We start from the raw sequence: 17915 nt of genomic DNA on the forward strand, positions 1-17915 counted from the left end.
TTCACAGCATCATCTTTCAGGATTTGAAATAGCTCAACTGGAATTCCATCACCTCCACTAGCTTTGTTCATAGTGATGCTTTCTAAGGCCCACTTGACTTCACATTCTAGGATGTCTGGCTCTAGGTGAGTGATCACACCATCGTGACTATCTTGCTCATGAAGCTCTTTTTCGTACAGTTCTCCTGTATATTCTTGCCACCTCTTCTTAATATCTTCTGCTTCTGTGAGGTCCATACCATTTCTGTCCTTTATCGAGCCCATCTTTGCATGAAATGTCCCCTTGGTATCTTTAATTTTCTTAAAGAGATCTCTAGTCTTTCCCATTCTGTTGTTTTCCTCTATTTCTTTTCATTGATCACTGAGGAAGGCTTTCTAATCTCTCCTTACTATTCTTTGGAACTCTGCATTCAGATAAGTATATCTTTCCTTTTCTCCTTTGCCTTTAGCTTCTCTTCTTTTCTCAGCTATTTGGAAGGCCTCCTCAGCAACTATTTTGGCTTTTCGCATTTCTTTTTCTTGGGATGGTCTTGATCACTGCCTCCTATACAATGTTACGAACCTCCATCCATAGTTCATCAGGCACTCTGTCTATCAGATCAAATCCCTTGAATCTATTTCTCACTTCCACTGTAATCGTAAAAGATTTGATTTAGGTCATACCTGAATGGCCTAGTGCTTTTCCCTACTTTCTTCAATTTAAGTCTGAATTTGGTAATAAGGAGTTCATGATCTGAGCCACAATCAGCTCCTGGTCTTATTTTTGTTGACTGTATAGAGCTTCTCCATCTTTGGCTGCAAAGAATATAATCAATCTGATTTTGGTGTTGACCATCTGGTGATGTCCATGTGTAGAGTCTTCTCTTGTGTTGTTGGAAGATGTTTGTCATGACCAGTGCGTTCTCTTGGCAAAACTCTGTTAGCTTTTGCCCTGCTTCATTTTGTTGTCCAAGGCCAAATTTGCCTGTTCCTCCAGGTATCTCTTGACTTCCTACTTTTGCATTCCAGTGCCCTATGATGAAAAGGACATCTTTTTTGGGTGTTAGTTCTAAAAGGGCTTGCAGGCCTTCATAGAACTAATCAACTTCAGCTTCTTCAGCATTTCTGGTTGGGGCATAGACTTGGATTACTGTGATATTGAGTGGTTTGCCTTGTAAACAAAGAGATCATTCTGTCATTTTTGAGACTGTATCCAAGTACTGCATTTCTGAGTCTTTTGTTGACTACGAGGGCTACTCTGTTTTTTCTAAGGGATTCTTGCCCACAGTAGTAGATATAATGGTCATCTGAATTAAATTCACCCATTCCAGTCCATTTTAGTTCACTGATTCCTAAAATATCAATGTTTGCTCTTGCCATCTGCTGCTTGACCACTTCTAATTTACTACTTGATTCATGGACCTAACATTTCAGTTAAGAATATTGCTCTTTACAGCATCAGACTTTACTTCCATCACCAGTCACATCCACAACTGGGCATTCTTTTCACTTTGGCTCCATCTCTTCATTCTTTCTGGAATTACTTCTCCACTCTTCTCCAGTAGCATATTGGGCACCTATCGACCTGGGGAGTTTATCTTTCAGTGTCAAATCTTTTTGCCTTTTCATACTGTTCATGGGATCTCAAGGCAAGAATACTGAAGTGGTTTGCCATTCCCTTCTCCAGTGGACGACATTCATTATTCTCATAATGTTCCAATTTTAATTTTCAATTTCCCCAAACTTTCTGAAAAAGTTTCTTGCATGACATAGACTTGTTCAGAAACTTTTTTTAGAATCAGTTTTAACATCAATTGTTCTATAGACTTTTATATGGTCATTGATATGTAAATCAGTTAAAAGAGAAAGAATGTAAATAGTTTCAACATAAACAGTATCAATAAAGTTTTGAAGCTGAAATTCACGCAAAATGTGATGGATAATCCAGTTTGTTTGCTTGTCTGTTTTTAGTACTTAATGTGGTGGACTCATCTTGCATATGCTACTTGAATATTGATCCTTTTGGGCCATCTCAACTGACATAGCAAGGAAATATGTGTGTCCTAACCCAACTGTGAGCTTCCCTGTGGCTGTCAATAAAGAATCCGCCTGGAATGCAGAAGACCTGGGTTTGATCCCTGGGTCAGGAAGATCGCCTGGAGCAGGAAATGGCAACTCACTCCAGTACTCTTGCCTGAAGAATTCCTTGGACAGAGGAACCTAGGAACATGGGTTGCAAAAAGTTGGACATGACTGAAAGACTAACACTAAACCTAGGTATACACCCATACCTACAAATATTTCCATAGGCAAACATGTGTCTTTATTTTAACTAATCATGAGTACACACTGATGTCGACATCTCTCATTCATTACCACATGGATCATTCTGGCCTCCTCCCCTCGTTTATAAACCCCCACTTCAATTGTGAAAAACCTGACACCTACTCTCCATAATCCACTGACTTGCTTATTTCCAGTATATATTTATAGTAGTGTCAGAAAAGTTAACCTATACCCCCAGGGGAAATAACTTTATAACCAAGAAGAGAGAGCTTATATACAGTTTCTTTTGCCTTTATTCTTACAGACTACTCATTTCCAAAGTGACTGAGGTCTGCATCCCACTCCCATCCTCTATAGTAAGGACATTCCCAACATTTTTAATAAAATTAGACTGTTTTGCTACATTCTATATTCCATCACAGGATTCTCCAACATCCTAATTTTTAAATTTGTATCCATTGAAAGCTTACTCTGGATGCCATAAATTTCTACGGGCTTTGACAAATATAGTGTTACGTATCCACCATTATAGTATCATAAAGAATATGTTCAACATCAAAAAGCAAAAACAAAAAACCACAATGACAGGAATGTATAAAAAGCACAGAGCAAGTCAACTGAAAGAGCCCCTCATTGCCAAAGCTAAAACACTCTGAACAATGTAGTACGAGGTCACTACCCCAGATTTAAAATAAGTATCCATGAACTCATACTGACATGAATGCTTGAATAAATAAGCAAGAGGACTCACATCTCCCATGGAGAATAGTATAGGTGGGCACTCCGCCCACAGGGAAGCATACAATCCTGTACATCGTGACTTCCTTCCGAAGAGCACACCATGGGAAGAGGAGCAGGGAAGAGTGGCTTTACAGCGGAGAAACCTGGCAAATACGAGCTCCACCTGGTAATCAAGGTCACCGTCAGCAGTGAGAGGTCTGTGACTGTTGGCATTCTATACCACTGATACAGTGTGATGGAAATGGCACTTTACCTTGGTGGTTTTCCTCCCCAAACCCATGACCCCAGTTAAACGATAGGGATTACCAACTGAGGGACATTCTATAGAATATCTGACCAGTATACCTCAAAACTGTCAAGATCATCAAAAACAAGTCTGAGACTCTCACAGCCAAAGGGAACCTAAGGAAACACAACAACTAAGTGTAATATGATATCCTGGGGCAGCAAAATGGAAGCTAAGATAAAAACTAAGAAGATCTAAATAAAGGATGGACTTTAGTCAGTAATTATGTATCAAAGTTGGCTCATTAATTCTAAAAAAATGTACCATGATAATAATGTATGATATTAAATAATAAGGGAGAGTAGGGGGATTTCATTGGGAAAGACCTTGACCTTGATGCTGGGAAAGACTGAAGGCAAAAGGAGAAGAGGGTAGCAGAGGGATGTGATGGTTAGATAGCATCACTGACTCAATGGATGTGAACCTGAGCAAACTCTAGGAAATAGTGGAGGACAGGGCAGCCTGGGGTGCTGCAGTACATGGGGTCGCAAAGAGCCCAAGACGACTTAATGACTGAACAACAATAAGGTGGATTTGGAGGGCTGGGGATATGGGAACTCTCTGAACTACCTTTGCAACTTTACCATAAATCTGAAACTGTTCTACAGAATAAAACGTAAAAATGTTTTAAACAATGGGGGCAAAAAGTACAGAATCTATGTTCATGAAATATTTGTGGAGGGTATGCTAAAAGAAAGTCTACATTGCTTAATCAGAGACATAGAATAAAACTCTATTTCCCTTTATTTAAGTTCTTACATGACGTTACCATGTAACTCTAAGGAAACGAATTAGGCATTAAAAGATTATCTGTGGAAAATAATTTTAACTTCTCAGAAACAGTGTGATTTGAGGGGTTAATATGCTCCCCAGAGTCAACCCCAATGAGAAGCCCTTACTGGGCACTGGTGGGGCAGGTAAGGCTACTCACTGAGATCAGCAGAAACCTAACGGCAGACAAATCTCAAGAACCTGGATGAAGGCCAGCTTGCTTACTCAAAATTTGCTTTAAAATGCTAGACACCTTTAGTTTCATTCTTTAATCTGTTTTTCTGCTTGTTATTTTAAATGTTATGAAGGAACCACAGACTGTTTTCCACTGGATCTATTTGACAGCTGATTGCATCCCTTCTTCCCTCTACACACATTCTTCAGCAGAATCTCGTATGGTGAAGAATAAGTTCTGTTGGATTTCTTACTCATGCAGAGAGAGACCATGTTTCATAAAAATGTCTTCCAAATTAGGCACCCTGAAAGCTACAGCAAATTGTCCCCAAAATTTGTTAGAGTGTGTACTACTGGCAATGAAAGTTAGTGAGTGAGTGAGTGAAGTCGCTCAGTCGTGTCTGACTCTTTGCAACCCCATGGACTATAGCCTACAAGGCTCCTCTGTCCATGGAATTTTCCAGGCAAGAGTACTGGTGTGGGTTGCCATTTCCTTCTCCAGGGGATCTTCCTGACCCAAGAATCGAACCCGGGTCTCCCGCATTGCAGGCAGACACTTTACCGTCTGAGTCACCAGGGAAGTCTGGAATCTTAATTGCCCTTAAGCCCCTTCCAAAGCATTAACCACTGGGTATTCAGCAAGCCTGGGGGCTTCCCTGGTGGCAATAGTGGTAAAGAACTCGTCTGCTGATGCGGGAGATGTAGGTTCAATCCCTGGGCAGGAAGATCCCCTGGAGGAGGGCATGGCAACCCATGCCAGCATTCTTGCCTGGAGAATCCCATGGACAGAGAAGCCTGGAGGGCTACAGACTATAGGGTCACACAGAGTTGGACATGACTGAAGCGACTCAGCATATACACACACACTCAGCAAACCGAAACTCACACAGACACACTGACACTGCCATCAAGCCCCAGACTCAAGGAGTCCTCTGTATGGACAATTCTTTCATAACGTGTCTGTACACACAGGTATTCTAAAGTGTTTCAACCAAAGAAAAGGGGACAAAATCCCTAAGTAGAAATTTGACTTTCCATACAAAGCATTTACGAATACCATTTCCAGAATATATTTCATATCTTTCATTTGTTCCATGTTTTATAAGGTAGTTACGGTTCCCTTAAGATTTTATGCTTATTTGAAATTAATAATTGTTTGATTTAATCAAAATAGCATCTTTAGGGATAGAAGCTATGGAATTATTCACTAAGCTGGTTTACTGAGAGTTGAGGATCCTATTCTGGAGAATGAAAAAGTTTAGGTTTCAGAGAAAGAACTGCCATTTTTTCCTCTCCTTGATTACATTTCAGAAATTGTTAGTTTGTGAGATGAAAGAAAAAAGCCATTTAGAATACACTACAACTAGGTCTCCCTGGTGGCTCAGTGATGAAGAATCCACCTGCCCGTGCCTACCAACGCAGGAGATATGGGCTCAATTCCTGAGTTGGGGAGATCCCCTGGAGAAGGAAATGACAACCCAATGCAGTATTTTTGCCTGGAAAATCCCATGGACAGAGGAGCCTGGCAGGCTTCAGTCCATGGGGTCGCAAAGAGTCAGACACAACAACTAAACAGCAACAAGAGCCAGGCTGGTACCACTATCAAACATCAGGACTCCTGGCAACGCCCTCACGACATCAGCGTCAACAGCCACCCACTCCCTTCATTCCAGTCTGTACACCTCTAAGTCCAATCAAGAACATGACAGCAAATACAGTCACCTGATTTCTTCTTAATGTTTAAAAAGAATCTTTAAAGGCTTAACCATCTCATTTCGGTTCAACTAGTTGGGTAACTTTTTCAATGTATTTTTTATTTTTTACCTTTCCTTTAGATCTATGATATTGATGGTGATAATCATTCAAAGCCTAATAGAAATGGGCTCCCATTGATTGTTTTTGTAAACAATTGAAATCAAAGTAGAACCACACTTCTCCAATTTCAAAAATACTGAAAATCCAGTAAGTCAGGAGTGATTTCAGCAGAGCAGGGCTCCCTTAAGGAGCTTTGTCATGGTTCTCAATCTCAGCTGTATCTAAGAATCAGTTAGGGGAGCTCGCAGAACTCGTGAAACACAGGTTGCACTTCAGGCCAATTAAGTCAGACCTCACTGCGGGCGGGACCAGGGCTCCAGGATTGTTTGTTAAAGCCCCAAGGTAATTCCAGTGGGCAGAGAGAGTTCAGATAAGACAGCGCTTAGATTAACCAGCAATGCCTAATCTTAACTCACTTTCATTTTGCTTTATGTTTTTAAACACATAGTTATGAGCAAAAAATAGGTAGAACATTAGACCTATCGTTGGACCAGACAGCTTCCTAGACTCTGTACTTATCAAAAAAAAAAAAAAAAAGCAACTATGCAACTATGTTAAATTATAAGACCATGATTACACCTACAGTAAGGCTTTAATTCCTTCACACTTCCTACTCTGTACTATTAATTAACCTGATAATCCCAAAGTTCTCTTTTAACTTATGGGATAAAAGTCTGTCAATAAGTATTCCCATTGTCTAATTTAAAGAAAAGTGCTTTATTTGCATTCCACAAGGAGAATTTTATTCAAACAATGAAACCACAAGTAGAGAAGGCAGAACACTCGTGATAAGAGAGCCAACCTCAGTTTATAGCACTCAGCACAATTCCAACAAGTCGGCAATTTCTTCTACCAAAACCAATTTTTAAAACCTCAACAACTGCAAGAAGAAATTTTCATTGAAGGGAACAAAAGGAATAAAATTCGAATCCAAATTTTTACAAATAACTTTGCATTCCAGTGGTCATCTCGGGATATTTCTCCAGTCCCAGCTCCTTTATCTCAAAACCAAAACACTGGTAAGCTTTGGTTTGTGGTTGAAAGATGATGCTCCCCCCCATGCAAAAAGAAATGAAAAGAATTAAATGAAGAAAACAAGGAATCTACCCAAAATTCTTATAGCCTGGGGTATAGAAACCTGCCAGAAATTAGGCTTAAAACTATTTTTCAGAAGGCTAACAGCTTTGCTAGAGTTACCCCCTCTCCCTTTTTTCCTTTTTTTTTCTTCCACATTTCATGCAACAGTTTTAAGATCTCAACATAGGTACATGTGTTACTAAATAATAACAGCTAAAAGACAGTGACAGATTTTATTTTCTCGGGCTCCAAAATCACTGTGAATGGTGACTGCAACCATGAAATTAAAAAGACACTGCTCCCCGGAAGAAAAGCTATGATAAACCTAGACAGTGTATTAAAAAGCAGAGACATCATTTTGCCGACAAAGCAAAGCTATGGTTTTCCAGCAGTCATGGATGTGAGAGTTGAACCATGAAGAAGGCTGAGCACTAAGAACTCATGTTTTCAAACTGTGGTGCTGGAAAACGCTCTCAAGAGTCCCTTGGACAGCAAGGATATCAAACCAGTCTATCCTAAAGGACTGAATATTCACTGGAAGGACGGATGCTGAAGTCCACTGACTCAACTGACATGAGTTTGAGCAAACTCGGGGAGACAGTGAAGGACAGGGAAACCTGGCGTGCTGCAGTCCTTGAGGTTGCAAAGAGTTGGACACAACTGAGCAACTGAACAAGAGGGGGCCAGCTTCCAGTGACGTGAGTCCTAGATCTTAAGATTCCACATTTTAGATCTTGTTTCTGAAGATAAAAGTTTTGAGATGTTTCCAAACAATTTTAAATTGCTCTTTAAATTGCTCTTTTATAGCTTCAGTTCAGTTCAGTTGCTCAGTCGTGTCCAACTCTTTGCGACCCCATGGACTATAGCACACCAGGCCTCCCTGTCCATCACCAACTCCTGGAGTTCACTCAAACTCATGTCCATCAAGTTGGTGATGCCATCCAGCCATCTCATCCTCAGTCGTCCCCTTCTCCTCTGCCCTCAATCCCTCCCAGCATCAGGGTCTTTTCCAATGAGTCAAATCTTCACATGAGGTGGCCAAAGTATTTATCGCCTAGTAGCCTCAATTCCAGAGAAGGCAATGGCACCCCACTCCAGTACTCTTGCCTGGAAAATCCCGTGGATGGAGGAGCCTGGTAGGCTGCAGTCCATGGGGTCGCGAAGAGTCGGACACGACAGCGACTTCACTTTCACTTTTCACTTTCATGCATTGGAGAAGGAAATGGCAGCCCACTCCAGTGTTCTCGCCTGGAGAATCCCAGGGACGGGGGAGCCTGGTGGGCTGCCATCTATGGGGTCGCACAGAGTCGGACACGACTGAAGCGACTTAGCAGCAGCAGCAGCAGCAGCCTCAATTCCATTTACAAACTTTCACTTAGTATAAGAAAAGACTAACCTAATTAGTCCTACTGATTAGTGATTTGCCAGACTAGTACTACTGACTGCACTGTCTCCACCAGCTCACCACCTAAATCCACGGGCCTGGACTCTCCCAGATATATCCACAAATGCAGGTCTCAGATAATGAGTCTGCACGACTCCTGACATTTCGTTCTAGAGGGACTATTCTTTGCATCTTCCAGTCATTTTCTTCCAGTTACTCTTTGGCGATGCTTCCCTAAGCTCTTTGTGCAGAGGCTCCGTCCTCCTCTGTCTAGTCTGCTTTGGCTGGGTTGTGCACCCCGAAACACCTCATTTCCTAGTGTTTGTTTCTGCTTATGCCTCCTCGTCCCAGTTCACCTGGATGAGATTTTTTTTTGGCATCAAGTTAGGCTTCCTTCCACATTCAGCTCTGGTTCATCTTCTGCCCAGTGCCCACCTTGCCAGTCCCAACACCCCCTGAGAGGTTTTCTCGTTACACATAAGGTTCCCTAGTGGCTTGGACAGTAAAGAATCTGCTTGCAATGCAGGAGACCTGGCTTCAGTCCCTGGGTCGGGAAGATCCCCTGGAGAAGGAAATGACAACCCACTCCAGTATTCTTGCCTGGAAAATTCCATGGACAGAGGAGCCTGGTAGGCTACAGTCCATGGGTTTGCAAAAGAGTCAGACACAACTGAGCAACTAACACTTTCACTTCACTTTCAACAAACAGCAATGAAGTGACCCAGGGTATTAACAAATAACTGGGATTCGAGCCTCCAGCATGTACTGACAATTGGGCCACTTTGTAAAATCAACAATTATATTATAAAAGGGAGGGTCTGAGTTTGTTTGTTTGTTTTCTTAGCCAATAAACATTTATGATGGCTCAGACAGTAAAGAATCTGCTTTCAGTGCAAAAGACCCAGCTACAGTCCCTAGGTTGGGAAGATCCCCTGGAGAAGCGAATGGCTACCCACTCCAGTATTCCTGCCTGGAGAATTCCAAGGACAGAGGAACCTAGCGGGTACAGTCCATGGGTTTGCAAGAGTCAGACACAACTGAACAACTAACACTTTCAAACACTTACAGGAAGAATCTATGACATCTTCTCTTTCTTTTCACAAAAGTAATCCAATTTTTAGTAGAAAAAATGTACAGCATTATTTTCAGCTACCTTCTAACATGGAGCTTTACGTATGGCATATAATCTAACGTGAATAAACTGGACACACAATTCTATTGTTTATATGATCACAACTATGTAAAAAAAAACAGATGCCAAGGGAAAATACTAGTAGTACACACACCAAAATCTAACAGTAGCTGATTTGGGGGTGGCAGAACTATAGGAATGATTTCTTGTTTTCTATTCTTTCTAAAACTTCAAAGTTTTCTACTGTGAGCAGTTCTTACTTATGTATTACAAAAGACAAAATTATTTCTTCGGAAAGGCTCATTTAGCACAATGTGTGTTATTAGTCACTCAGTCGTGTCCACTTCTTTGTAACCCCATGGACTGTAGCCCGTCAGGCTCCATGGAATTCTCCAGCCAAGGATACTGGAGTGGGTAGCTATTCTCTTCTCTAGGGGATCTTTCTGACCCAGGGATCAAACCACCTAGATCTCCCATATTGCTGACAGATTCTTTACCGTCTGAGCCATCAGGAAAGCCCCATTTAGCACAATATCATGCTTAAAATCCCAAGCATGTGCATCAGGCTCACTCTCCACTTGCCAAACAGCAGATAAGGAGCTGCTTCACACCCAGAGCTTCAGGTACCAGGACTTCCCAGGCAGGAAGATGACACCGGTCAATTCCATCACCACATCCCCTAGTAACCCTACCTCCCTAAGACCTGCCCCTGTGGGGAAAGTTAAGCATGCTCACAGAGCTCTTGTCTTAACATGTCAGTCTTACCAAGGCTTCACTTTTTCCATCCAAATGTTCATATAACCTACAGCTTTAGTAAACTTCAACAAATTATCTTTAGTCCAATGCAAACAGATTGAAGGCAGGAGAAGAAAGGCACGACAGAGGATGAGATGGTTGGATGGCATCACCAACTCGATGGACATGAGTTTCAGCAAGCTCCGGAAGTTGCTGATGGACAGGGAAGCCCGGCGTGCTGCAGTCCATGGGGTCGCAAATGGTCAGACGCAACTGAGTGACTGAACTGAACTGAATGCAAACAACAGCTGATAAATGACTACAGGAAAATCAGTTTCAAAGCTAGGCTGTCATATACAAGCTCACTCACACTGGAATATCACTTGCTGAGAGGAGAGCGTCACCTCCCGGGGCTTCCATAATTCACCTGAGGCACTGGCGTCTTGCTTCACAGTACTCAGTCATGAACTTAACTTTTAACTGGAAATCTTAGTTTCTTACCAGGCACATGTTTTTATTTTTTCAGATTCAACCTTTCAAAAGTAAAGTTTGCTTTTAAACTACAACAACTAACCACGTCGTTTCCAGCTTTGCCGATCCAGAGCTGGTCTAATGCATTTTTGTTGGTAGCTGGGTTTCCAACAAGCAGCAGACGCTTACCCTCCCCGCTGTACTTCCCAAGGAGGGCCACGCTTCCTGCTCGACATTCACATCCCTTCTCCTTGCACAACGCTCACAGCTGCCCACTGTTAAGCTTTGATTTCTCAATCACATTTAGCCCTGTATCCTCTAGCCAAACAGATCCCTTCTTCCTTTTTAATTTCCATATGGACCCATTTTATCTATCTCCTCTCTTTCTTTTGCTCCAAATGCTTTGCCCCCTCCTGCATCCCACCTGCCCAGCGTGTGAGGGCGCCGTATGCCAAGGAGTCCCACTCTTCACGATGGCAGCACGACAATCAGACCCCGGCCCTCAACTCACACTCTCCCCTCTGAGCAAAAGGTCAAGCCTGCACAGTATCCACAGAGAGTGGGGCCCTCGCTTCTGGACTCACCATAAACGTAATGTCAGTATCATGACTCACTGCTGACGCAGCTCAGGGGCACTGGCTTGGATGGGGTTACCACCTGCTGCCCACCGGAGACATTATTCCTCCCATGAGTAGTCATCCTCAGCGTATAAACTAATGTCGAGGTGGCTGTCGAGGCACCAACAACAATACAAGGGAAACTTACTCTGGATCTTCCCCATCCAGTGCGAGAGTTACAGTTCCGAGGCAGTTCCTCAGTCACACTGCTCGCACATCCCATGCTATACTGACATACGTGGCCACTGGCTGGATCTGAACAGTGCAAATACAGAACCAGTCCATCGTCACAGAAATTTCCACTGGAACAGCCCTGACATCATTGACGAGATCACACTAAACTCTCGTCACACTGCTTTGAATAATACCAGGCAGCAAAGAAATGCACCTCAACCCCACAGCAATCAGTCCTGCCTCAGAGTCTAAGCACAATATCAGCTTTACATACGAAGTAAAACAGTTTGCAAGCGGCCCCGGGGAAAAAGCCGTTTCTGGTTCCAGACACCAGCTTACCACCTGACTCTTACTGTTCGCTGCCTTCTTCTGTCTCAAACGTCCTTTTACTTTTTAAATTTTTTTATGTTATATTGAAGTATAGATGATTAACACAGTTGTGATAGTTTCTGGTGGATAGCAGAGTGGCTCAGCCAAACATACACATATCCATCCTTCCCCAAACTCCCCTCCCGTCCAGCCTGCCACAGAACTTTGAGCACAGTTCTCTTGTGCTATACACTAGGTCCTTGTTCGTTACCCACTTTAAATAGACTGGTGTGTTCATGTTGATCTCCAACTCCCTAACCACCCCTTCCTCCCAACCTTTCCCCCCTCCCCACCCCCGCAGAAACCATAAGTTCATTCTCTAAGTCTGTGAGTCTGTTCAGAAGATTCTTTTAAAATGTATCACGTTCTTCGCATAAGGTAATTTTTTTAACCCACCAAGTTTCGATGAACAACAAAGCAAGAGACAATCTGCAATCTGCACAAGGGACAACCATTCACAGACCTCCTCGTAAACGGCCGAGATGAAAGGCATACAGGCTCATCTCTCTCAAACTCTTCATCACCTCCTCAGACACAGTGATGTTACTGATAGAAACTTCCGTTAGGCCAGGTTACTAGTTTCCGTAACATGCACCTTCTTCCCCAGTAAGGATACCAGTGTGAGAAGAGAGTGCATGTTTAGAGCCTAAAATTAAAATAATCCTGCTACTCAATCCTTTTGCCAGCCAACATTCCTCCCCCACCGGCAATTTGTCTTGGTAAACATTCTTCAAAGCGAACATTCCTGGAAGCATGATGCAATCTGGAGAGGAGACATCCTGCAGGCATGAGCAGCGGCCAGACCCTGGGCTTCAGCAGCCCACGACAGTCATCTACGTGGACATGCCTGCTTTCCCTTCTTCCTCTCCCTCTCTTCTGGAAGTAAAGTACTCCTCTTGTCCTCTTACCTTACGTAGCTTCCCAGGTGGCACTAGGGGTAAAGAAGCCACATGCCAATGCAATAGACACAGGAGACACGGGTTCAATCCCTGGGCTGGGAAGATCCCCTGGAGGAGGGCATGGCAACTCACTCCAGGATTCTTGCTGAGAGAAACCCCATGAACAGAGGAGCCAGACGGGCTACCATCCACAGGGTGACAGAGAGTCAGACACGACGGAAACAGCTTAGCACACACACACACCTTACACAGCGGAAATAGTAAAGAGCGCACAGCGCCAGGGATGGTCTAGTTTCTATCCAAATTTCAATGGCATCTCACGCAAGGAGATCCAGAAACCACCTCTGCCTGTGGCACAGCCAAGTGGCACACGGGGTGCTTCCCCCTTGCCCTGCTTTATTCCCCTGATTTCCTAATTGCTCTGCTCTGTGCCTGCCAGGCGAGAAAACACTGCCCAGGGAGCCCCCTGCAACTCCACTCGGCAGGCCCAGCCACCTTGGTTCTCACCCAGGGAGGTGTCCTGATCACCACCCCCCTGCAGCTCCTAAGGCTGCTCTGCCCCAGCACTCTCCAGGAGTCCAAGCAGCTTCAGCTTCACTGAGCCTAAAGAAACTGACTGAGAAATTGATTCTCTGCTTCCCACGTCTCAGGCGCCCAAATGAGGAGGCATCAGCTGATGGCCCCGCCTGTGTATATCCTCAAAACCCAACAGCTTCATCAGGCTCTGACTCAAAGGTAAGAATGGAGCCCTGATGAGCCCTGAACAATCAGCAAAGGCTCAAGGAAGAGATGTGGGGTGATACCCCTCGCAGAGTGCTGAGTTATGATGCCTGTGAGTGGATGGGAATTCCCAGGGCCACAGGAAGAAATAACTTCCTCTTGCCAAGAGAGTGTCTGCTTCCTTTAAAATGACACCCACATCAGATCCATGCCCCAGGGTGAGCACCTGGTCTTTTCCTGAGGCCAAGGGGAAAGATCCCACAGACTCAGTTCCAAGGGGTCCTCACCAAATATCAAAGTGGGACAGAGGCAAACCTGGGGATCCTGAAGCCAGGCGGATGAAGCTATGCATCAAGTCCCCGATTTACTCTCCACAGTTGCCCCCGTCAAATCACCTACACACAGAAGCTAGTAGTGCCTGCCTCATAGGGATAACAGGGTAGCGTACAACCAGCTCTAAGCCAGCACGTGCTCAGAGTAAAACCGTCCAGGAAAAGCTTGGATTCCTTCCTTTGTTTTGATTTGTTTTTTAGATTGTAAATAGAGACTCAAATGCATTTCAAGAAACAGACACAGCTCCCAGGAAGGAATATTTTATTTCTAAATAGATTTTCTTCTTGGCCCCTGCATACCCGTGTCTGTGATACCCCGACATGAATGCCAGAGGAAGCCATATGTTGGAACATACCCAAATCTAGCCTGTCCGGGTCCTCATGTTCATTCAGTGGAACCACTGGGCTTTTCACACGCTGAAAAAGATAAAGTCAGGTCAGTTTTTCACAAGTTACTTACTTGCTAACCCTAATGTTTATTTTTGTAAATGGAAAAGCAACCTAAGAAAACATTAGGAAAGACATGTTACATATGTCACCATATGTAAACAGAAAAAACAAGTCTTGTACTTAGTATTAAGAGCCAGAAGTAAGCAAAGGATCTGTACCAAGCTGAAGCATGCCTAAAAGCCATCCATAGACTATTTTATATTCAGGGAATATCTCCCAGGTTCATTTCTGAAGACACATTATTGGGAAACATCTATAGATACCATCTTCAGGTACAAAGTTTTAGAAAATGTATTCAATTATCTCGCATAGACAAGACACATATATACAACCCAGAAAGACCGCTAGGTTTAGTCATCAAGGGCAGAGATCGAAAATTTGATAGAGGAAATAATTCAAGTTATTCTCAACATGTCTTGAGACATATCCCTGAGGTTTTCTTGCTTTGGGTCTTTTCCTGTGCTTATTAGCACCAGATCTTCACTTCCACTTCAACTCCAGAGAGAAGCACAAAGAGGAAAACAGCCAGAGAACCATTACCTTTACATCCTCCTTCCTAGGTGATGATCCGCTGCACCCCGAATTCTTAATCTCTGCAAAAAGAATAATTCTCATCAGGATCCACTGATAGGAACATCCTTAAAAAAAGGGGGGGGGAGGGGGGAAGAAGAAGAAAAAAGGCGGAGGGAAGAGAAGCTAGATGACAAATATAAATGATTTGCTCAGAGCTGTCTGTGTGGAACTCAGCTCTAGATTTGGCTTCTTAAAAAACTCCGCAGAGCAGCGTATGACTGACAGCCCACACTCTGGCATTATCTGTGTGGACCAAGACGTAAACACGCCAGCCCAGGAGCGCTCACAGGAAATCCTGAGGAAGAAGATGACCGTTAAACAAACCAACCCCCCAACCCAGAAGCAAGGCCACGTGCTGACCGAAGCTTCTCCATACAGCACTCCTAAGGACGTGACTCGTACCCACCTGAGGAAACTCCGCACTTCTCTTTCCTCCAGTAGCACTGACTTCACGTTTCAAAAGAGCCTCGCTCGTTCTAGATGAGGTTCAGCCTTTCCTTGCCCATGATTTAAAGTAAAGAACAGCCCTAAACATCAGCCCAGCCCTTGGGCAGTGCCCGGCTCCATCTCACCAGCCCCAGGCACCGCTCTGCATAAAGGCTTTCCTGGAAGCATCAGTGTTCATGATGTTCCGGGATGAACAGGAAGGCCCACTTAAGGGGTATTTTTCTCTGTCTTGACTGATTGGTTCTCTTCCCAAATACTCAGTTGCCCGTAAACAAGAGCCACTGTGGTTGAAGCAAGCACTGAGAGCAGGTTTGGGCCTGAGAACAGAAGAGACGGCACTGCTGACAAGGGCAGTGGGATGGAGATCTTCAACCAGGATTTGTGTTCGCATAACAACACCTTGGGCCCAGGCCCTCCTCTGCTTCTCTGCCCCCCGGGCTCTGCAGGATGCCAGTTCTGGGGAGCCCCTAGTTTTCCCAGCTAGGCATTCCCTCCTCTACTGACACTTCTGTTACTGTAAGGCACAGAGGTCTCACACCTCCGAGTAGGTTCATTCAGGCTCTCATCCACATTTCTGCTTAGAAAAAGTCTAAGGTCTTCATCTAGGTGGCTTTCTGGGACGAATCTTCACAGGCAAGGATGGAGCAGAGACGTCAACAAACACAAAGTCATGCTGTGCTTTTTTAATCTGCATAACAATAACTTTGAACTTGCTTTATATTAAGCAAGTTAATAAGACAACTGCGCTCCACCACAGTACACTGGGGTTTCCCTGGTATCTCAGCCGGTAAAGAAGCTGCCTGCAATGCAGGAGACCTGGGTTCGATCCCTGGGTTGAGAAGATCCCCTGGAGAAGACAAAGGCTACCAACTCCAGTATTCTGGCCTGGAGAATTTCATGGACTGTATAGTCCATGGGGTCACAAACAGTCGGACACAACTGAGCAACTTTCACTTTCACTTTTCACAGTATACTGGGGCTTCCCTGGTAGTTCAGCTGGTAAAGAATTTGCCTGCAATGCAGGAGACCCTGGTTCAATTCCTGGGTCAGGAAGATTCCCTGGAGAAGGGGCAGGCTACCTACGCCAGTATTCTTGGGCTTCCTTGGTGGCTCAGACAGTAAAGAATCCACCTGCAATGCAGGAGACCTGGGTTTGATCCCTGGGTTGGGAAGATGCCCTGAAGGAGGGCATGGAAACCCACTTCAGTATTCTTGGCTGGAGAATCCCCATGGATAGAGGAACCTGGTGGGCTACAGTCTATGGGATCACAAAGAGTTGGACACAACTGAGGGACTAACACACACACACACACACACAGAATATATTGCTCTTGAATTCATACTGTATATTAGCCTCTGTGATGAAAAATGAAAGGACAATAGCTTCAATTTTATGTAGTCATGACCACTGACCTCAACAGGGACTAAGGACAAGACAGTAACTGATGCCCAGCCTTTTGTCGTCCAGCTTTTGTTGTCCAGCATCCCAACCCACCTTTACATGCACATCCCAAGTAAGGCCTCCAGGTGGCAGCAGAGTACCATCTGCAGAACAGGGCCCCTGATGGGAACGTCAAAATGAGACAACTTCACCCTTCAAAAGCCTGCTGTTTAAGCACCAAAGTCCAAAACACTACGTTAGGAGAAAGTTTTCGTCCTACTGTACAGATGCGGAAAACTGATGTGAAGCTTCCACTATAGTGTTTACCATATGAGAGCACAGCAAGTCTTCTGTTTTGAATTATACATAGCCAAACTCTAAAAATTCAGTGAGCACCCACCAACATGTTAAAAAAAAAAGAAGGGAAACTAGAACTGAAGTTTCAACAGACACGTGTGCACTCACAGCAAGAGAGCCACAGACATTTTTATTGCCCGTCACTGGCTATTACTTTAGAGCCATTTTAGACCACGTACTCTTAAATGATAAGAATTCTGCATCTCGAAAGAATTCTGCACCTATGGCAGAAGAAGAATACACATTTTATTCAGGGTTGCTGATGAAGAAATCTCTGTCAGGCAATCCACCTGCAACAACAAAGGATGTGTTCACCCAGTAATCTGTTCAGAGTCCATCCCGGTGATATGCTTGGATTCCATCTCCCTGCCCCCCTCCCAAAAAGCTAATCTTCATATACAGCCAGCCTACATTTTCCTTACAGTCTAAATCAATGCTGTGCAATATTCAAGCAAATAGTACAAACTATGTTAAAACAGATGTCTTCATAAAACGTATACTTCATCATTTTAAGAACTTTCAAAGCTATAAAGCCTTTATCTCAAAATCATTAAAAATACTTGTGACAATAATGGATCTTTGATTAATCTAGGATGATACAGAACTACATCTTAGAGGTTTTAAAGAATTTGGCACTCCTTCCACCGGAGTTTAATTGCTCCAGCAGAGTTTCCACTAAATGCCTAGGATCCTTTTACACTCAGCCGTTGCACCACCAATTGCAGAGTGCAATCAAACTATTCATT

At 43.8% G+C, this 17915-nt stretch overlaps 1 protein-coding gene across 3 annotated transcripts in view; it reads right to left on the reverse strand.

Moving 5' to 3' along the window:
* ARHGEF28 (Rho guanine nucleotide exchange factor 28) overlaps positions 1-17915 on the reverse strand; it is a 344574-nt gene that overhangs the window by 143745 nt on the left and 182914 nt on the right. For all 3 annotated transcript variants that reach the window (XM_018065570.1, XM_018065568.1, XM_018065569.1), the window contains 2 exons: positions 14952-15004; positions 14318-14378 (listed from right to left, as the gene is read on the reverse strand). In XM_018065570.1, the coding sequence (XP_017921059.1) occupies positions 14318-14378; positions 14952-15004 (114 nt within the window). The remainder of the gene's footprint in view (positions 1-14317; positions 14379-14951; positions 15005-17915) is intronic.

This window comes from Capra hircus, chromosome 20 (genome assembly GCF_001704415.2).
Source record: "Capra hircus breed San Clemente chromosome 20, ASM170441v1, whole genome shotgun sequence".
NCBI classification, from domain to species: Eukaryota; Metazoa; Chordata; class Mammalia; order Artiodactyla; family Bovidae; genus Capra; species Capra hircus.